This window comes from Sceloporus occidentalis, unplaced genomic scaffold (assembly GCF_023333645.1).
Source record: "Sceloporus occidentalis isolate IW3139 unplaced genomic scaffold, rSceOcc1.0.p SCAF_1, whole genome shotgun sequence".
Taxonomy (NCBI): Eukaryota; Metazoa; Chordata; class Lepidosauria; order Squamata; family Phrynosomatidae; genus Sceloporus; species Sceloporus occidentalis.
In genome coordinates, this window is record NW_028316981.1 from 224,460,031 (window position 1) to 224,482,496 (window position 22,466).

A 22,466-nucleotide genomic window follows, 5' to 3' on the forward strand; every position below is an offset into this window, starting at 1 on the left:
ATCCAGCACAGTGGCTTTTGGGAGTATGCCACATGAGTCCTGTTCTCATTAGATTTTTATGGCAACATACCTGAGTGAGTGAAGTATGCAGTATGCACATATGGGGACTTCTTCAGAAAATTTGCCATCTAGGTTGTTCGTTTGTTCTTACTTCTGCATACATTTGGATTCACCCAGGCTCCCTCTCTGTTGATAGGGCCATGTTCTTCTTGTAGGGATTAGCACACTCATGCTCCCTAAAGTTAGCTAGTTGAAAGTGTTCATGCTCCAGGGTCTAGAAATGCAAATGCCACACATCTAAGCTTGAGCAAAATTCCAAAAATAGTTCTGGGCTTGCAAGATCAGCAGCTATTTTAGAGTAAAAGGGGCACAGGAATGGAGGAGTATTACAAATAATCTGGCATATGGTTTCTGATAAATTGAACTCTTTATACGTCACAATATAGGTCTTTTAGAAAAAATATTTATCTAGCGCATGGCTGTGTGTCTAATAAATTTACATGTCTAGTAATTTTGTGGTAAGACGAGGATGGATTGCAATTACTAAATTAATGGTTTGTGTTTGCTGTTGTCAGTTTTTCTCTCCAGCTGCTACTCCTGAATAAAAACTTGTATGATCATGTCTTGCTGGGAATCAGTTTAACATTCAATCGTATTTTCACCTAGCAGTATCTTTGTCTTTGCCTTCTACTACTCTTTATTTATAACCAGATGCCCATAACAACTTAGTGCTTGTGGTTAAATACAGAACAGAAATATCATTAATTATTCCTGTCAGCTTCCATCTTATACATTTTTAGTTTTTATTTCCTTGTTCAGGTAGCTGTCTTGTGCTCAGCACTGTTTTTTGAAAGTGCTTATATTAGGAGACATAACTAATGGTCAGTAACATTTTTCCCTATCTGCCTTATGTTAGGATCAATTGGTGGCCTGTTCTTTGCTGTGGGAATTGCCCAGTATGCTTTGTTAGGATATCTCATTCGCTCCTGGAGAATGCTAGCAGTTGTGGTTAACCTGGAGGGATCACTAGTCTTTCTCCTCTCTCTGTAAGTTACATACCTTTAAATTGTTCTGGTAATACTCATAAAAAGTGTGGCAGTTACTGAATTGAATTATTCCTTTTCTCTTTAACCTCTATTTCAAAAGTGCTTCATTCTCTCCCACCTGTCCTTTCCTAGTTTCTCAAGGGTTGGATATGGTTTTAATCTCTTATAGCATTGATCCTATGAACTCTTTCATTTTAGTAGCCCTCCACTGGTACTTTTGTAATTTCATTCTTAAAGTGTACTTTGAGAAATGAACATACGATTTGAGATGTCAATTTATCAATGCTGAGTAGAAAGAGAATACTGCATCCAGAATTGTGCAGACACTGTTCTGGTGGGCCACATCATTGTTACCATGTATGATTTTATCCACAATTCTCTCTAAACCAGCCTCAGAAGTGCTGCCATCCTGTCCATTTCCCACCATTTCTAATCCTTGTGCATTTTATGGTTCATTATCGCTTTGCCCTTACTCATTTTTTTCTCCAAGACTCTGATGTTAGTTGCTACCTACTTTCAAAGTTCATGCAGTTTAAGTTGTAGATACCCTGTAGCTTTCCTTGCCTGAATGAATAATCTGAAGGTTACTGCTTACAGAGAGGCTAGCAGCTGCTTAGGGAAGACAGCTGCTAGCAGGAAGATAGACACAGGCTTTTAAGAACATTTGGAGCAGTTTCTTTGTAATATACATTGGTTTACTGAATCAGTCCCCAATCTTGTGCCTCCCTTCATATGTCTGCTGAGCTAATGGGTGCCTGCCGCAAGTGGGTTTTCTCAGTGAGGCTGAATTACTCAGGAAACCTGCAGGATGTTTTTCCAGCCTCAGGGAAAGTGCACAGGAGGAAAAAACTAGAAGCACTTAAACTGCTGCCATCACTCTTAAAATGTTACGTCTGTCTTTATCCTTTCAGTAACCGAAAAGAACAATGTAAATGCTCAGACTGAAAACTAGTAACTTGGTTCACATAGGTCACTGAATAGGTTTGGCATGAGAAACAGAAGCAAGTTCACCCTCTTGTTGTTGTGTGCCTTCAAGTCATTCCCAACTTAGGGTGACCCTATCACAAGGTTTTCTGAGGGCTGAGTATGTGACTTGCTTCCATGGGCGAGTGGGGATTTGAACCCTGATCTCCAGAGTTGTAGTCCAGCACTCAAGTCACTAAGCCACATTGGGCCAAACCTCTACTCCCTTCTTACCCCAGCTCAAAAAGGGCTAAAATTTGAATGGCAACTTAGGGTGGATGTGCTAATGAAAGAAAATTGCATTTCAAATCCTGCAGCCCCTTCACACTGTTTAGAAATCATTTGCTTATGGGTACAATAAAGAAAGACAAGGTGTGTTTCCAGTTCTCTTTGAACAAGGTGTTTAACTAAGTTCTTATGCAGATTAAAAGTTGAGATCACTTCAAACATTGGATTAAAATGAAAGACAGATTTGATGATAGTAGTAATAAGGCTGTGAAGTAATTTAATCAGAAAGCCAGGTTCTATATTAGACAGAACAGTGGTGTAAACTAGTCTTTTGTGTTGGCACTGCTGGAAGGAGCAGTGCAGGGATTGGCTAGTAGGAAGTTAGTTCTGCATTGCTAGCATATATTCAAAGTTCTTTGTCTAGCCCTTCATGTGCCACATTCGTTTTGTACTGCCCAATATTTAGATAAAGATAGTAGGTGTTACTGTATGGTCCATGACACAGAAACAGGTTCTGGTATGGTCAACAGGGATTACTCACAGGTAAGTGTGTGTAGCATTGCAAGTTAACTGCAGATGTAAACAATTTAAAATATTGTCACAATTTTAAATTACATCGACATTTGTAAAATAATAAAAAATAAACAAAAGGAGAAAAAGGAGAGAGTTAAATAGCACCTGGTTCAAAACTTTGTGATCAAGTACACCAAGCAATTTAGCATATGCCGTGTTACTTATATTATGATCATGTTAAGATTATACATAGTTGAATTGCATCAGTGCCTAATGCTACTTTATTTGCTTTTACTTTTTTCAAAGTTGTGTTGTTAGTGCTTATTTATTCAGATTTACTTGAATGTTTTCTGACACAGTAGTATGCATACTATATATCTACACAGTTGTTTGTGACATCGAAAATTAAAGTCTGTTTGTACAGGCAAATGTTTGTGTACTTAACTAGCAAGATCAATATTAAATAGTAAAATGGACCAAATATCACACATGAACTGTATGTTCTTTTCTTTTAGATTCGTTCCTGAGTCACCTCGTTGGTTGTACTCCCAAAGACGGCTGAATGAAGCCGAAGATGCTCTCTACCTCATTGCAAAGAGGAACGGAAAGCCAAAGTGCACTTTTTCACTTAAGCCACCAGCTGAAGAGAATTATAAAGAGGCTGCTAGCATCCTGGACCTATTCCGATACAAGATCCTTTTGGGACGTACTATGATCATGATGTTCATCTGGTACTTACATTCCCTTAAGATTGAAAATGCTGCTCCTACACTGTTACTTTAGTAGAGGGTTGCCAGGTTTTTCAGGCAGGGCAACTTCCTCTGATGTTCAGCCATCCCAAGACTGATCAGTACACACGAGGCAGGCCTATAGAAACCATGCCAAACAAGACCTCTCACAAGAGTTGCACACTCCAGCAAGATGGGAGGTTTTGTAAAATGTGACTTCAGCTGTTCTAGCATCCTATAGCATTTGGTTCACAGCAAAATGGTTTCAGATGGGGAGCCATCTGTTATAAATGCAAGTATTACCCACTTTTCTTACCTTCAACTCTAGAGATGACAGAGAAGCATGTACACACGATTTGGGATTGCTCTGCCTGGCTGGCCAGGAAAAAGAAAGAAGGGAGGTGCCACAGTAGCTGTGATCCCAGCATTTGGTGCATTGGGCTATTTTGCTGCTTACCAAATGCTCAGAAGTCGGTCTGTTGTGAGTCTGGGTGATATTTGTTCTTCCCAAAAACATTTGATTTAGCAGAAGCCTAGAACTCTCATGAGAGATCTTCATTCTCAAGACCTGAGGCAGCTGGTGACTGCTCTGACAAAGTCAAGGTATACTAGATTTGGGGCATCTTGTATGGTTTTTATTCAGGTCTAGACTTTGAGCTTCCAAATATGGGATGGCCCAAACAAACTGGGACACCTGGCACTCTACCTGACTGCAAAATAGAGATACTGGGTGTTGTGGGCTCTTAAGACATCACTGTTATTTTTTCCCCTTAATCTATTAGCGATTACAGATAACCTGTTTTTTATTACTTAATTTTGTTTTTTCCTGCTTCTGCTTAAAACAGTTTTACTAAAAGCCTTGTTAATATTAACATATTCAGATGTAGGATACATCTGAAGTCATAGAATACATTTTCATAACGATGATTGAATTGTTTAGAGCTTTTACAACTTTTCCAATGATTTGGATGAATAATAGTTTAAAACGACTCAATTAGAGCCACAAGGCATGCAAATTATAACTAGGAACGTAGCACATTAAATGGTGTAAAATATTTGTAACAAACAAAATGCATGCTTTTCATACATCTGTGCATAGACCGGTTTGTTCAAATGAAATCTCTGAGCTCCTATAGGCATATATCTAATTTCGTATTTATCGTTACCTTTCAAATTTCTGGGGTAAAATATGAAGCATATTATTGCCCCAAACTTTTCAAAAAGCAGGCTACAAAATTCACTTGGAGAGTATGGCCAGAATCCCATTGAACCAGTGGATTTATCTGCATGTTAATTCGACATTCAGCAGCAAGGGGAGTGATCCAGACCTATATGCTTTAACTGCTTTTACAGCAGTGACCTAGAACTGCTGGAGATCTTGGAAAGCTGGGTCTGAGATGATATTGGTCCTTCGTTACATGGACCTCAAGTTCACAGATGGCAGAACAAAAGTTTGAGCACATTTTCAGTTTCCATATATAGCCCAACATATCACTTAACGTGTATGGTTTGAGTGAGGCTTCGAATATATTAAAATTTCTTAGCATCCTTGGGGCATAATGTTATCATTGATACACATAGCACCATACTATGCAGATGTGACTTATAGTACATAGGTCAAATCAGAACAATTTTTGTTACATTCATGAGAGAAGTAAGATTAAGGCAGTGATCTGGATGGGATGGTTGGTGTAGGTATTTGGCGAGCAACTTCACCCAGTGTAAAGGTAAAGGTTTTCCTGGACATGAATGTCTAGTCATAACTGACTGTAGGGGGCAGTGCTCTTCTCTGTTACTAAGCTGAAGAGCCAGCGTTGTCCAAAGACAACTCTGTGGTCATGTGATCAGCATGACTGCACCAAATGCTGTTACCTTCCCACTGAAGTAGTACCTAATTTGCATGCTTTCGAACTGCTAGGTTGGCTGAAGCTGGGACTGATGGTGGGAGCTCACCACATCATTCTCACCTTACAGTTGTCAGAATTGGTGTCTTAATCACTAAGCCATTGCATCCCTTCACCCAATGTATTAAGGAAAAAATGCCAAAGAGAAAAAGTACAATTGAAGATGAGCATTTTATATGCTTCCTTGAGCTGTGCTGGTCTGCTAGTTTCTGTCTGCCATATAGATTAACAGGGATCATTGAAGAATCCCTCTGTGATTGTTGTGCAGAATCATTGTCCTCAAAAGGTTATGCATGAAAATAGCTTGAGAGAATGGTTCACATACCAGGTGCCTATTTATATCACCCTCAGGTTATGCACTGGTTATTCTGATTGAGACAATGAATTTCGCTCTTTGGTATTCACAACACCATTGTCTGCTTTAAGGTAATGTTACTCAGTAGGCATGAAACTGGAAGAGCCAACTTTTCATGTTACATCTCTTCTTTTTGCATCCCACAGGTTTGTATGCAGCTTGGTTTATTATGGTCTTACGCTCAATGTGGGTGATTTGGGTGGAAGCATCTATACTAACCTGGCTCTTTCTGGGCTAATCGAAATTCCAGCATACCCCCTCTGTATCTACTTGATCAGCCAAAAATGGTGAGTGTTGAGTGCCAGGAAGACTTCGTATATCCCTTAGTAACTATTTGTTTTGTTTTTTTAATTTCATTGTGGTAGATGCTATCAAATTCAGTTCTTGTTTTTGCTGGAGAATGGGTAGACAAACATATGCATTTGTTTGTCTTTAGTGTATGATGTGTTTGCATTTGTTTATTTGAATGCAACCGATTTTGATTTTCAGGAAGACATGAGTAAAAAGATATTACTGTAACATAGTAGGGTTATGCACTCCATGTTAGGCACAGAGATTAAACCTATATCAGAAAGTACAGTTTATGACAGAGTAGACAACAGCAAGAGTCTTTGCCAGACACCAGAGAGAGAGAGTTGTTTTGTAACAATAAGTGTTATGTATATCATGTAATGTGGCATTGCATAGAATCAAATGACATTTGCATTGCATGGCCAGCTACAAAGAGACACAGAAAATACTAAACAAAAATGATATGAATTAGTGCTCGATTGGGCAAATGCAACATTTCAGAACATTGTTTCTTCCTTTGGAGCTTCCTAGAACAAATATCAACATATCATTAAAATATATATGCATATAGCACAAAAATTATAATGAGTTGAGTGACAAAACATGTTCACAAATTCAGACTCTGCTATATAAGCCACCCAAGTTTTCAAACATGCACTCATGTTCTCTTATATATCTGTTGAAAAAAATCACAAACAAATCCACCTTGTGAGCTAAAATTCTCTTACCTATATTACTCACACAAACTCATTTCTATTGCACTTGCATAATAATACTAAATCAACATGCTCTGTATATCTCTAGAGCAGAGATGGGAAATTGCTATCACGTCAGTGTTAGACTGTGGATCCTTACCATTGGATGTGCTGTCTGGGGCTGCTGGGAGGTGCAGTGCAACAGTATATGGAGAGTCACACAATTCTCACCTCTGCTTTAGATGTATTGGCACACATTTTCTTTCTATGGCCTGTTACAGACTGCCAAAATAAAGCTGCTTCGGGTCTCTTTGGAGGTATGCTATTTAAATGATGCATGCATCCTAAGAATCCAAAAGCTGCACCAAAGCTGCACTCCAGTGCTTAGGAATGGAGTGTGGCTTTGGCGCGACCTCCGGACTCTTAGGACCCATGCATCATTTAAATAGCATACCTCAAAGAGACCCGAAGCAGCTTTATTTTGGCAGTCTGTAACAGGCCACAGGTTCATTTAAAAAAACGTCTTGACCACAGAGTGTGTTTTCTTTGCTCCACAAGGACTTTCAGTAAATTCCAGTACATAAGTAGTGACACTCTGGCCCTATAGATGTTATTGAACCATAACTGGCCCTATAGATGTTATTGAACCATAACTGCTCCTTCACATTTAGTCATGCAGAATGGGCTCACATAAATAAATTGGCACTTTGTGACTTTATGCCACTTTGCTCTACATGTTACCTTCCATGACGTAAATCAGGTGCTGCAGTACGTTGCACTGTGATGCTGAGTGATGTAATTATGTGGATCTCAAGCTTTGTGGGTGTTTTGGATTTCAGTGCCCAAGGTTTCCTATGCATTAACCATTCTGGCTGGGGTTTCTCAATGTTGACGATCAAAATACCTAAGGGACCAAAGTTTGAAAATGACTGAAGTACTTCATGGTATGGTGTGTGTTGCAAGACTTGTATCATGATGTTACATTTTGGTGCCATAAGGTGATGTCACATGATGTCATATTGTAGTTTGCATACCTGTTGTATACAGATAGAAATGAATAATCATAAACAGACCCCAAAGCCAATGAAGTGAGATCAAGCAGGTCTTTGATAATTTGGTGTGTTGGTGGTGACACAAATCTTCATAGCTTCACTGTTTTTACTTAACACATATAGTAGGTGAGTGATCTGACTTGTGCCTACTAAGACCTAAGTGAATAAAATCAAGTTTGCTTATGAAAATTAATTCATTTCAATCAGCCATTTCCTTTATTGTTGAAGAATGTTAACTTTCATGACTGCTGTAGAAGATATTAGGTAATTTGACCTCTCTTGTTTGTGGCAATTTGCAAGCTGAATTATAACACATATTGATATACAGAGGGTGCAAATTAGTACTATGTCCAGTATATTATTGCCAAATTTATGAATAGCCCCCCATTTCTGGACCCCAGTCAGCCAAGAAACCTAGATTAGTAAAAGACTGTTGTAAGCCACACATGTTTGTGTTGTTTTGAGGGCGACACCGTGTGAATACAGAGAAATTGGCTTGCTGTACTGAAGCTCTGGATGCAAAGAGAATCTGTTCATTTTTTCTTCCCATGGCATTTTCATTGTTTCTTTTCTTTGTGGTTTATTAGGTTCGGCCGTAAACGAACACTTGCCACATTTTTGTTCCTGGGAGGACTGGCTTCGGTTGTTGTCATGTTTCTTCCAGAAAAGAAAGGTAAATATATTTTACTTTTAATTGTGGAGAACACTGGAATAATATCTTCTAATAAAGCCTTTGCAAGAATTATGAGGGCAGTCTTCAACTGCATTTATACAAGGACTGCTTCTGCCAGTTGAATCCAGAAGCCTATGGATTATTTCTAAAGCTCTTCACTGTGAGTTCTGGATGTACAAAAATCCAAAACTAATTTATCAAGGTTTTTTTTTCTATTCAAGAGCCATCATAGTTGTAGAGTTTTGCACCTGTTCCAAAAGTCATCATATTTAGGGCACAGATCTGTAGTTTCAGTCCTGATTCTCAACATTCATAAACCTTATTTTTCTTTTTAGTGAAATCCTGCTTTAATGCACATGGTTTTCTTTGCCATTTAAATAGCATTAATTGTTTTCTTATTAAATTTTAAATTCTGTGGCTAGTTAATGAAAAGTTGCATGGTGCATTTGCACTGCAGATGGAAGCTGAAGACTTAGTTTGTCTTTGGCTAAATGTTCTCCTTTTCTTTTTTATCAGTGTCAGGGCAATATGAATTATAAAGGATATCACTCAAAGTCATTCCTTGTCTTGATACTGCAGCTGCTACTTTGCTCTCAGATCAAGACATTGGGTTAGGTGACCAAGGCAATCAGTTGTACTGCTGGGGTAAAGGCAGTTTCCATGACCAACTCGGCCACATTCCTCTCAGATGGAGTTATTTGCCCCAGTTCAATCTCTAGGGTTAGGTATCAGACAGTCAGCTTTTGTCATAGCATGAGAGAGATTAGCATAGTTCCCAGCTACCTGTAGCAGAAAACATGAATACTTTCCTCCCTGTTCTCCATCTACTGCCTGCTCAACTCTTTCCTTGGAAGTGTGAGAGGAATGCAAATGATTCCTTTCTGGGTGATGCAGAACACAGATGCCATTTCCAGCCTCTGGTTACTTGCTGGATGTTGCCACAAGCTGCAAAGTTTCCTCCATGTGTAAACGTGGGATTATTAAGAGCTGCCAGTTCTGAGCTTCATTCCCACTATGGTTTAAACTGGATTGTACCAAATCACGATCTGGTTTAAATGAGCATGCTTCCCACTTAATCCGAATTGCTGAAGCGATCGAAAAGAGTGGCCATGCTTTTGACCCATTTAACCAGTGTCAAAAAGATGCTGGATTTTTGCGGGTCTTTGGGCTGAATCGATTTCTTTTGCAATAAATCGATTCAGCCCAAGTGGGAACCATGTGGATTTGAATCCGTCCAGATCCCCGGCCTCTCTGTCCCTGGCCTACCTTCTCTGCCCCCTGGGCCTTCTCCAGAGTACACTCCTCCTTCTCCACTCCTCCTCCTGGGCTCCTTCGGGAGGCCTTGGATGCAGCCTGTACTCCCTGTCCCATCATTCCCCACCACTCTGGCCCTGGCCGGAGCCCTTTTCTATGCCGCCAGTGGCGGAGAACGCAGAAGCCAGGGGTGGAGACGCAAGGCCAGGCAGCGAAGAAGCTGGGCCAGGGACGGAGAGGCCAGGGAATGAGGCATCATGAGGCTGGGCCTTCTCTGTCCCCAGACTCCGCCTTCTCCGCCACAGTGGCATAGAAGAGGGCTCAGGCCAGGGCGGCAGGAGATGATAGGACAGGCAGTCCAGGCTGCTCACAAGGCCTCTGGAAGGACCCTAGGAGGAGGAATGCACTCCAGAGAAGGCCCGGCCAGGCGGCAGAAAGGCAAGGCCAGGGGTAGAGAAGGTAGGCCTGATGGGTTGCCTTCCCTTGGGCCCCTTGGGCCCAGAGCTCCTGCCTGCCAAGAACGGGGCAAGGTAAAGGATGGTGCCTGATCCAGATTGATGAATCGGTTCAGCAGCAATATGATCCAGCTCTGCTGCTGAACCGATTCATCAATTCGGATCAGGCACCGAATTATATGGGAAGTGGGAATGAGGCCCTGATAGGCAATAAAATAGTTTTATAGAATCATAGAGCTAGAAGAGACCACAAGGGCCATCCAGTCCAACCCCCTGCCATGCAGGAACTCTCAATCAAAGCATCCCCGACAGATGGCCATGTGTAAAAAAAAACAGGGTCTAAAATCCCAGAATAACTCATGAATCTCTCATACTTTGGACAGCACATTGTACATTCATTTCAGTGTGACCAATAGGTAACCAGTGTTTACTGCGAGCAGAGCAACTCAGTCCAGGCTTTCTTACTAGTTCTGTGGGGAATGTCAGTCTGTAGCAGTCCACTGTCTTCTTTTACAAGTCTAGGCTGCAAGTATGGGCTTGCTTGAAATACTCCCTCGCAATGAAAAGAATAAAAGTATAAGAGTGTGTGTGTGTGTGCGCGCGCACACACACATACATGCATATCCATATACACATGGGGTGAGAAGCATTCAGCATTTGAGCCCTTTCTTGTATTGTAAAGTGGCAGCGCTATGCAGCCTGAGTACATCAATGGATCACAGGTTGACAAGTGGAACTGGTGAGCCTTTTGTGGGCTTGGACCTTCTTACCATTCACTGTAAAGTTTACATGGAGTTTATTCTGACAGGCATATTTCAATGAAATGTAAACCTTTCTATGTTATCTAGAATTTGCTTAACATTATTTGATAACTAAGCTTGATCCAGTCATCTATAGATTCCCCAGGGTGTTCCTATTTCCTATGCAATATACATATTTTAACATATTATGACATCTATTAGATTTTTGAAACAAAATGTAACCATTTATGTTGTTTGAGCACAACATGAAAGGTGTATTTCTTCCTGTTTCTAAAATACTTTTGCATTTGTCAGCCTTTTTAGTACTGAAAGTGAACTGTTCAGATGTTATGTTTGGCTGAATATTTATTGGATTATGTTATATGCCATATTTCAATCAGATTATCCTCTTGACAGTTTACAACAGATTCTAAATATAAAAACCAGAACAGTCCCCAAAACAGCCTGCCCAGCAATCTTAGTTTTTCTGGCCTCAGCCAGTTCCACATTTGGAGCTCTGGGTTTCTTCTGGAAGGCAGGGTTTCTTCTGGGGAAGCTTTGGGTGAGGGACAAGTCAAACTGGTTTCCCACTTGCCATCATGTTCTTCCTATAGGACAGTGGTTCTCACACTATTTACCCTCTTGACCCCCATGCAGATGCTGTGCCTCCCCGCCCATTCAATGTAGTATATGAACAAAAATGTTTTGATTGTTTAGTGTGCGTATTTTCATTTGCACGTTCATATTTTAACATTTTATAATGAAATAACATTGTTTAAATTAGAACAGATTTATTGAAATACATTCAATATTTAACTCAATAAATGTATCAATTTTACACATAAAAAAGTTTGGGAGGAGGAAGAGGAATCAGGGCTTCCAAGTCCCCCCCCCCCCCCCGAGCAGATCTCACACTCCCCCAGGGACTTGCCCCACTGTTTGAGAACCACTGCTATGCTTTCGGCCTAATAATAATAAATAAATAAAACTTATTTATATATTTTGTATCCCTCCTCTCTGTCAGTGACAATCGAGGTGGCTTACAAGTTAGAAATTATATATAATCCCATGTCCCACCCTCCCCTAAAACATCAGTTAAACAATTAATGATTAAAAACATACAATTAAAATAACACATCAGCGAATAGGCTATAGCGAGTTCAGAGGAGTGGTAAATTCAGATTAGTGGCTGGGTTTTCTATTCAGGAAAGGCCTGCTAGAAGAGATCCGTTTTGACAGCCCTTTTGAAGCTGTCTAAAGTGGTAATATGATGGATCTCCTCCAGCAGGCTGTTCCATAATCTGGGAGCAGTTGACGAAAAGGTCCTCTGAGTGGTTGCAGTCAGCCTAGTTCTTATAGGCTGCAATAAATTCTTCTCAGAGAACCTGAGTGCCCAGGGTGGATTATACAGAAGGAGGCGGTCCTGAAGGTAGGTTGGACCCAAGCCAATTAGGGCTTTAAAGGTGATGACCAATACCCTGTACTGCGCTCGGAAACCAATGGGCAGCCAGTGGAGCGATTTTAAGATAGGTGTTATGTGATCGCTTCTGGTTTTTCCAGTAGCCAACCTGTCTGCCATGTTCTGAACTAATTTACATTTCTGAACTAAGCACAAGGGTAGCCCCATATAGAGTGCATTGCAGAAATAGACTTGTGAGGTTACCAGCGCATGTACCACAGTTTCAAGGTCTCCCGCTTTCAGGAAAGGATGCAGCTGGCATATCAGCCAAAGCTGATAGCAAGCGCTCCCGACTGTCTCATTTAACTGGAGAGATGAGTCTAGGAGCACCCCCAACTGCAAACACAGTCCTTTGAGGAGAGTGTGACCCAATCTAGGGCCAGTGATTGTATTACAATACCTTGATTAGGGGTCCCTACAGTGAGTACCTCCGTTTTGTCTGGATTCAGTTTTAGTCTGTTTTTCATCATCCATTCCATTACTGCTTTAAGACATTTATTGAGAGGAGAGATGCCATCTGTAGTCAAAGCTGTAGACCAAGACATGGAGAAATAAATCTGGGTGTCATCAACGTACTGATAACACCGTGCCCCATGTCTCCAAATGATTTCTCCCAGCGGATTCATTCATTCATATATATATATATATATATATATATTTAATAGCATCAAAAACAGGATGGCGCTTTGAGGGATGCCACAGTTAAGCTCCTTTTTTGCAGAGTGACTGTCACCAAGCATCACCCTCTGGAACCTGCCTGAGAGGAAGGAACAGAACCATTGTAGTGCAATACCTCCAATTCCTAATTCTCTCAGGCGCTCCAAGAGGATGTCATATGCCAAAAAGTCATCTTTAGTTGCTACAGATAGTTTACAAGGACTACAATTTTTCCCAACAGGTACAGGAATGTTTGCAGTTGTGAACAGTCGTTCACTATCTTTACTAGGGAAACTGACTATCAGTGCAGCATTTAATATTGTTTATATCTACACATCTGAACTCTATCCTACAGTGATAAGGTAAGACAGATAAAGTTTGTTATGGTAGTTTTTGTTGTCTCTGTGGATGTCCCTCTCTCCTTCTTGGAGGCGTCAATCATTTAAAAATACTGGTCTTCATTTTCAGATTGGGCAATAAGAAATCTATCCAATGACTTCTACAGATCTGGGGGCCAGTTATGAATCTTCCCAGTGACCCACCACGGACCACAGACCTATTGAAAATCTGGTTTTAGAAACTTAGCAGAAAATTCTCTGGCAGATATTCTAAAGCAATATCCAGTACATTGCTTTCGAGGAAAATTGTCATTCTTGGAAATTTCCTGGAGCAGCAGTTTTTCCCTTGTTGGAGCATTTTTCCCCCCAGTGAGTAAGGGTCTCCAGGTGGATCTACAGCCCATGAAGTTTGGCAAAGTACTGTATGTCTCCTGCAGGCTGGGAGCTGTTCTAGTGAATTGGTGGTTTTCATTATTTTCCATGAGAGACACTAAAGAGGGGGGCTTTTTTGATCAGGAGGGGCCTTCCTATCCATTCTCCCCCAGCTTGTCAAGTATGAGCACTAAGGAGTGAGCTTGCTTGGAGGCCTTTTGGGACTTATTTCCCCCTTGTACTTCCAGGGTATCCAAGAGGTCATCAACATTCACTAATCTCATAAAGGGATCTCATTACACCTTTGAGACTATGTGTGTAAAAGAAGTTGTAGAATAAGCTTTCATATATTTGGTCTTCTTTTTCAGATGCCTAGAGTGGACTAATACTCAGGAAGAACTTATAATTAGATTACAGGAAATTTAAAACTTGTGAGTATGGTGATGAAAGAGATTATCGCATGGAGAAATGCTCTCTATATAGATGTGGGATTGAAAACTCAAAACCAGGTGTTATTGCATGCACCAGAAGCTGGGTGAGTGCAACCTAGATGAGGCCCAGACCCATTTTTCCTGTGGCTTTTCAAAAACTAGAGCTTGCTGTTTTTGAAATTTGGCCAGATAAGTGTGGTTGCAGCTGGGCTGCATTCATCTGGCTGCTGGCCCATGCAATAACACTGGGTTTTGAGTTTTCAATCCTGCATCTGTATTGGAAGTATTTCTTCATGCAATAATCTCCAAAGTGACAAGGTCAGTTTCAACTAGGGTCATTGAGGGACTAAGGAAGGATAGATATAACAGATGGGGAGACGGATAGAAGTACGAGTACAGATGGGGAGACGAGTACAAGTACAAACCCAGATGCGAAGTCTGCCCACACAACTACTCAGGAAATGTCATCACAGGGCCTAATCACAATATTAGAGGCACTTTCACTTGTTCGTCCTCTAATGTGCTATGTGCCATTCTCTGTCAGTTGCCCTTCACCACTCTACAATGGGCAAACAGGCCAGGCTCTGTGCCAGAGGGTAAATGGACATTAGGAATAGGAATATACAAAAACATGTTACAGAACACTTCAGTTTTCTTAGGCATTCCATCTCTGATCTCAGAACAGCGGTTCTTGAACAAAAAACGACAAAGGGAGATTGGAAAGAGAAACAGCTGAATTAGAATATATCCATAAACTCCAGTCATTCAACAGTAGGTTGAGCAAACACAATGGCTTCCTGGAACACTACACATGTTACAACACTGGTTAACAAGGATGCTCTCAGCCAGTTTATCACATCTCCTTTCTGGTAACCCACCAGCATCACGCTACATTCCAGTAATTCCCTCCATCATTCATACGGTTATCTACTCACTTTGGCTTTAGGCAACATGTTTCGTCCTGCCTTTGTCACTGAACGAACATAGTTAACGCTGAACCTGTCTGCTCATCACCATACCCACAATGTTTTAATTTCCATGGATATCCATACAGTCTAATTGTTAGAGTCTTCCTGGGCACATGTTCACTTCATGCACTTGAGAAAGTAGGCGAAATCTGTTAAAGTTTATGTTACAACTTCTTTCACTCAGCCTCAAATGTGCTACACGATCCCTTTGCATACTGATATTCTAGTCTAACACAGCTATGTCTCTGAATAAAGTTACTAGGCAGGTTATACTTAGCACAATGTTGGAAGATCTCCAAGCACAAGTCCACCTTGGGCTTGCCCTCTTTTTCCCCTCATACTTTACCCCTCAAACGCCCATGTAGTGCACCACTGGAACAATTTATTCACATTTTTCCTGCCTCTTGGGTTCTCCTCCTGCCACATCTGACTGATCAATGACTTCTCTATTTTTCATTTCCTTCTGCCTCTTCAGCCACCACTTTAGAACTGATAGATAGCATCTCTTCCCAAAGCCCAGATCATAGTGGCTTACCCCTCATTAAAGCAAACAAGGCAAGACTAGGGAGTTCTTGTTGAGACTGAGCAACTACTGCAGAGAAGAGATAGGGGACAGGTACACTTGAAATGACTAGATACTACTCTTTGGCCTTGTTGTGGGGCCACTATGCTATATAAATGTTTTTGGGATTGTACAAATACACAAGGGTAATTCTAAACCTTAATTGGTTAGGGGAAAATAATTCCCTTAATTGTCACTGTTTTGTCTTATTTCTTCACAGGAATGTTGGAATGGGAACCTGCTCTATGTTCTCCCGAGTTGGTGGGATCATTGCTCCTTTTGTTCCATCTCTGGTTTGTATCCTTTTTCTTTTCCCCCATCTTCCTCATAGCAGAGACAAGGGTCTCCCCCCTTCCCCACTTTTTTTTCTTGGCTGGACACACTGCAGAACAAAAGATGAGTCTGCATTTGGCCACTTTCAGTATGGAAGATAGAAGTTTGGGGCTGTAGAATGCTTTGGCAAGCATCAGTGAAGGTATCTGGGGATGTATTTGTGCCCATGGGCACATGCTTTCTACCCACCACTGTACATGGGAGCCATCTTGAAATTTGAATACAACTTCCCTGTGAAGTGGGCAGAGATACATCTAGATCTCCCAAAATTTTATTATTTATTCATTTACAGTATTTATACCCCACTCTCCAGTCCTAAAGGCTCTCAGAGCGCCTTACAGATAGTTATTTAGACATTTCCCTGCCCTCAGGTTTACAATCTAAAAAGACATGATGCAAAAAGAGAAGGGAATGGTGGTGGGGAAAGGGGATCAAGTCCAGTGGTGGTTCTCTCCTTCTGAGGCATGGACCATGGCAGATGGACTGGAGGGAGGGCCCTTCTTCTTGCTCTGGCTAGGCCTGATGGAGTTGAACCTGCCTTTTCACTCCCTCCCAGGCCGGATGATGACAGTTGGCATGGAGGCAGGGTTCTTCTTCTTCAGGCTAGCCCTGATGGAGCGGGCCTGCCTTTCCTCTCCCTCCCAGGCCAAAAGGTAATAACAGATTGGCTAATCTGAAGAAGAGCTGGATTTGACAGAAAAGTCTCAGTGAGAAGGTTCTTAATTTAATCATCTGCAGGTACAGTACTGTGATGACATCCGTTTTCACCCAAAATTCAGCTGTAGGGCTTAGAGAGAATTATCATGTGTTTTGTTTAAGAATTGGAAATAATAGATGCTCTGTCAACAAAGAAGCCCCAGTCCTGATGGCTGCCTTTTCAGTCTCCCCTTGTGACTAGAGCCCTGTCCAAAGTGTAAGCAGTGGGACGGAAGTGATTGGCATAAGCTCCTTTTGGGGCCCAGAGTCCCAGACTTGGTGGTCATGCCAGTGTAAGAACTGTGTAGCTCCCAGAGGAGCCTGACACGTTTTGCTATTAGAACCTAGAATCTTACTGGCAGGGATATGAGCAAGAGTGTCAGTGCACATTATGTGGGACACTGGAAAGTTCTCTTCCAATGCAGAGTCACATGCAAGTGCATTCTAGGCTGCTTGCTTAAAGGGTTGGTTATGTGGGACTTCAGTGTAATCATTAAGATCTTAAGATTTTTTCAAGACCCGGTTGTGGTGCCATAATCTCTTTTTATTGCTGCTTGTCTCTCCTGCAATTCACCTTTGTTTTTGTCCTGTTAGGCTAGAGGTAAAACAATCTGAAAGCACTGGAAGTACCTTATGGATATGTATTAGACTAGCACTGTCTCATACTTTGGACAGTACGTTGCAGGTACATTTCAGTGTGCCCAATATGTAGCCAGTGTTTACTGAGAGCAGAGCAACTCAATCCAGGCTTCCTCCTAGTTCTGCAGGGAATGTTAGTCCATACCAAATGCCAGTTTTATGGTATTAAAAGAGTAAGAATAAGAAGGAAGCCAGAATTCAATCCAGGTGTTTTTAGGTAGCATTCTGCCCTGTGAAGCACTGTCTTCTTTGGCAGAATGGCCATGGCTACAGAATACATGTCTAAATGTCGCCTTTCCCATTTGCATTCTTTCCATGTCACCATTTTCCCCTGGCAATCTGACTAATTCTGAAACTGTGTTCTTGCACTCTTTACACTTTGATTTGTGAGTACATAATTTAGTAGTAACTTAGAGACAAATGTGTTCTCAAGGCATGGTTTGAGAGGATCAGATTGAGAGTGCATTTGAATTCTTATGCTATTGAGTATTACTGTTTCACCACTCCTCAGCCTGTAGCTGACCCAACATGCGCTATGCCAGTGTAGAGGAACTGGGAAAGAGTTGAGAGTATATGAACACTGCAGCCAAGGTTGTGGGGTTAACATGAGAATATTGTTTAAAATTCAGCTGTTGTTGCTGTAAGTTATATTTGTTTACTTTCTCTCCCCCCCCCCCCCCCCCGCAGAAATCTTTTCAGTGGTATCTGCCATATATTGTATTTGGGGTGGCAAGTTTGTTGTCTGGTTTTCTGAGCCTACTACTGCCAGAAACCCTAAATACTCCCCTGCTGGAGACAATATCTGACCTACAAGTTTGTTCGTATCGGAGGCTGGGTGATGAAGCCATGTCACTGCAGGAACTAGAAGGCTCACTGGTATGTTTCATTTATGATTTCTTCTTGTTATAATAGATATAGATAATAGAAACCACTGCATATGTGATATAGTGACTATGACTCTGGAGACCGGGGTTCAAATCCCCACTTGATCATGGAAACCCACTGGCTCTGTTTTTAACAAGTGTATGTTCTGTGAAGCCCTGATGATGGACAAGATTAAAGATTTTGACATGCCTTATCAGAGTGTTCCTTAGACTAGCCAGGAAGTCTGATCTTCACATCTAGAACATTCCTCCTACCAATCAATCAGGCAACAGAACCTATCTGATGAAATTTCAGAGGCATGCGAGTGCAAAGTACTTCCTAAGCAGGTAGACAGTTTCGTAGCTGTTCTTTTTTCCCCTTTAAAAGCATAGCCATTCTCTTCTTTTTTTTCCCAATCCTTTTTTTAAAAATTGCCCCATCTCCACATTAGGACTGGACTTGTGAAGCCAGAATCTACTGTGGGAAAAGGGAGCTGCTTTTCTAGGAGACTTCTGGCTGCTCTTTTGTGTCTCAGTGCCACCAGCTCTGCTTCTCAACAAGCCTGCTCCAGCAGCAGAGGTTGTAGCACTCTTTACCCTCCTCCTCCACCACTTAATAGTCAGGACAAGAGAGATTGCCAGATCCCCAAATCAGTGATGGAGGAAGCAAAAGTAAGAGGCAGTAGGTTTGGCTGTCCTGTTATTAAAGTCCTGGACGTGTTGGTAGATGAGCGAAACCACTGGCGCTGGGTAAGGTCAGTGATGATCTTCCTGGCTTAGTTTTGTGGATTCTAAGAGTTGGAGCTTAGAATCATAGAATCATAGAGTTGGAATAGGCCACAAGGGCCATCCAGTCCAACCCCCTGCCATGCAGGAACTCTCAATCAAAGCATACCCAACAGATGGCCATCCAGCCTCTGTTTAAGGCTTCTTATCCTTCAGCTTGCAGTATCTTGTAATGGAGGATTAACCCCATGAGTGTTTGTCTCAAACACAATCAATATGATTTTATTTACAGTTGTCCCTCCATATTCGCTAGGGTTCGGGGAACAAGACCCCTGTGAATATGGAAAAACTGCAAATAACAAAAACACTGTTTTTACCTGAGAGGACACCTCTTTAGGAATCTCTAGGTCCTCCAGTGCAACTCTGTGGTCAATGTCCAACATACACTGACCATAGAATGGCACTAGACTAGCTACAAAAGGTCTTTCAGTGCAACTTTTAGTTAAAGTTGACCACAGAGTTGCACTGGAAGACCTAGACAGTCCTAGAGAGAACATATTAATGAAATCCGTGAATAATCAAATCCGCAAATATGGAGGGATGCCTGTATTTTTTTATTCAGAGTATTTGTATCCTACTCTTCAGAAACAAATGCTCTCAGAGCAGTTTATAGATTGCTAATTTGACAGTTTCCTGCCCTCAGGTTTACAATCTAAAATGACATGACACAAAAGAAGAAGGGAATGGCAGTAGGGAAGGGGATCAAGTGGAGCAGATACTGACCGTTCTTCTCTCCCTCAGAGGCCAAAATGGTGGCCATTAAGATGGAGGGAGGGTCTTTCAACTTCCCCTGGAGCTGGGTGTAGTGAACCGTTGCCTGCCTCTTCTTCTCTCCCTCTGAGGCCAAGATGATAGCATTTGGAATTTTAGAATTACAAATGAATGCCTATTGTAAGCTGGCCAGTTGGAAATATTTAGCTTCTCATAGGAGCCACAACATTTTTGTAGTTCTTTAGAGTGTTAAGAGTGCTCCATAGACCTCAGTTATATAGTTACTACTGCATCTGGTGAAGATGTCTTCTGCTTTTCATCCATAAATGCAGTGCAATGACTAAAGGATATCTTTCTCAGAATCTCATTTTCCTTTTAGTCTGGCAAGGATTCAGCTGGGAGTGAAAGTGAAGATGAAGAATTCTATGATGCCAACGAAGAGACCCAAATGATCAAGTGATGGATAAAGCACTGCTGCTAAATTTTACATCCTCTTCGAATTATCTGATAAACTGTTTGTACAAACACAAAAGCCAAGAGCAATCAGTGGAGTTTAAAAATACAGTATTTTTGTTAAAGAGAAAGGTAGGACTTGGTTCAAAACTGTTGCAATAGGGCAACTGTCACTAAGGATGTCTTTAGGAAATTGGTCATTTTGACTGTGGGATAAGTAAGCAATGGTATACAAAATGGATCCAATATATAGTTAGATCTCTTTGACTGTCTTACAAGGATTTTGTTTTGTTTTGTTTTTTTACAGAGAGGCCTGTTTGTTTATTTGGGAGAGACCTGTTTGACAACCCTGGATTTTATTTGATGCTGATAAAAATTTGGGAGGCATTATTAACTCTTAATGGGAACAAATGTTCTGAAATTCTACAATGTGATATTTTATAGTGAATGCAGTGTGGAATTTTGATCTTGGGGTGATTTTGTGTCACAGGGGACAAGATATGTTTCTGTCAAGTGACGTAGGACTGCCAAGAAGACAGATACTGATTTAAAAGGTAACTGAGGCCCTTATCAGATGAGTGTGGAACTGGGGGTCTTGCGCACTGGGAGGTTCGAATTCGCGTTATTTCGCAAAGAACCATCATACCTGAGAGTCCTTCCGCATTGGCAGGATTCAAATTGGCCAGTCCGCATTCGCGCGAAGTGCATTCAGTGCAGAATGTTTCATCACACCGGAGCTCAACATGCTGATTGGCCGATTCGTATCGGCCGCCTCGCACATGCTCAGTGGTGCCCTGCATGGGTTGCGACCTTAAACGCTTCCGGGGTGAAAGGGGAGGTCACGTCATGACAGCCCGGTAAACAGCTGGAGAGCCAGCTCATGCACATTAACAATCGCGATACAACGTGCCCGTTACTGTTCCCTCTGTACATTCCTGCTTGGTTTTAACGTGACCTTTCCTTGCAACAAATTAGCAATGCCCGGTTCTGCGTGAGTGTGTGTGTATGTATTCTGGGGGGGGGGGGGGGGGAGGAGCAGTTCCAGCGGCTGTCAAAGAGGCTGGATGGCCATCTGTCAATGGGGATGCTTTGATTAAGAGTTCCTGCATGGCAGAAGGAGGTTGGACTGGATGGCCTTTCTTGGGGTCGCCGTGATTCCAGCGGCTTCCTCCTCCTCCTCCCGGCTTGGGATCCAGCCTGGGCTGCATCCCAGGCAGGGAACAGGCACGGGGCTGCTAGAATCGCGGCGATCGCCGCCGTTCCAGCGGCCTCCTCCTCCCGGCTTGAGAGGCATCCCTGGCTGCATCCCAGGCAGGGAAGAGGCGCGGGGCCCGCTGGAATCGCGGTTCCAGCGGCGGCCTCCTTCTCCTCCCGGCTTGAGAGGCATCCCTGGCTGCATCCCAGGCAGGGAACAGGCGCGGGGCCCGCTGGAATCGCGGCGATCGCCGCCGTTCCAGCGGCCTCCTCCTCCCGGCTTGAGAGGCATCCCTGGCTGCATCCCAGGCAGGGAAGAGGCGCGGGGCCCGCTGGAATCGCGGCGATCGCCGCCGTTCCAGCGGCCTCCTCCTTCTCCTCCCGGCTTGAGAGGCAGCCTAGGCCGCTGGAACCGCCCCCCCCCCCCCCCCGCTTCCCTGGAACCGGCAAGAGGAAAGACCCACCGGAAGTAAAAATTGGAATCTGGGGGTCTTGCGACGAAGTTCAGGACTGGGCATTCATACCAGACCCATTCGCACTGAGATCGAACAGAGCCCCAATCCGGATATCCGCCAATCCCCTTACTCAGCGCACTGGCCAACACGCTCCAAAAAGAGGAGACAGTACGCATTCAGTTCGGCAGCTCGCGCATTCACGTGAGTGCGGATTGGGCCATTCGAATGCAGGTATGATGGTTCTTTGCGAAATAACGCGAATTCGAACCACCCAGTGCGCAAGACCCCCAGTTCCACACTCATCTGATAAGGGCCTGAGTCACAATAATTGTGGATCCACAAGGGAATAACACATTTGACTTTAGGCTATCTTTGCCTCCTGGTAAAAGATAGGATCAATAGCTGTTTTGCTGGTTAATTCAATAGGAAATGTAACAAGTGTGGCTAATTTGGGTAGTGCAACCTGTGTTCACTTGACACTTTGTCATTGAAAGACTAACAGTCTTATGTTTACACAGAACTCTTTTTTCACCTTGAAATGTGTTGCTGGCAGTGCTAGGAAACTGTTCTGTTAGAAGGGAGGAATTTGGGTGGTACCATATTCCAGCTGGTGCTGTCCCTTCTGTGCTGCTTCTGTGTGTATACTTCCAGC

The 22,466-nt window shown here is 42.4% G+C and overlaps 1 protein-coding gene across 3 annotated transcripts in view; it reads left to right on the top strand.

Annotated features, from left to right (window-relative positions):
* SLC22A15 (solute carrier family 22 member 15) overlaps positions 1-22,466 on the top strand; it is a 37,779-nt gene that overhangs the window by 10,754 nt on the left and 4,559 nt on the right. The window contains exons 5-12 of one of the 3 annotated variants that reach the window (XR_016277220.1): positions 917-1,046; positions 3,266-3,481; positions 5,884-6,024; positions 8,363-8,448; positions 13,255-13,375; positions 15,905-15,977; positions 18,040-18,228; positions 20,092-20,297. Coding sequence is in view for 2 of the 3 variants with exons in the window: in XM_089489194.1 (XP_089345320.1) it covers positions 917-1,046; positions 3,266-3,481; positions 5,884-6,024; positions 8,363-8,448; positions 13,255-13,375; positions 15,905-15,977; positions 18,040-18,228; positions 20,092-20,172 (1,037 nt within the window). In the remaining variant the exon portion in view is untranslated. Of the gene's footprint in view, positions 1-916; positions 1,047-3,265; positions 3,482-5,883; positions 6,025-8,362; positions 8,449-13,254; positions 13,376-15,904; positions 15,978-16,573; positions 16,609-18,039; positions 18,229-20,091; positions 20,842-22,466 lie in introns of those variants that run through there. The other 2 variants (XM_089489194.1, XM_089489204.1) reach the window with 2 other exon arrangements.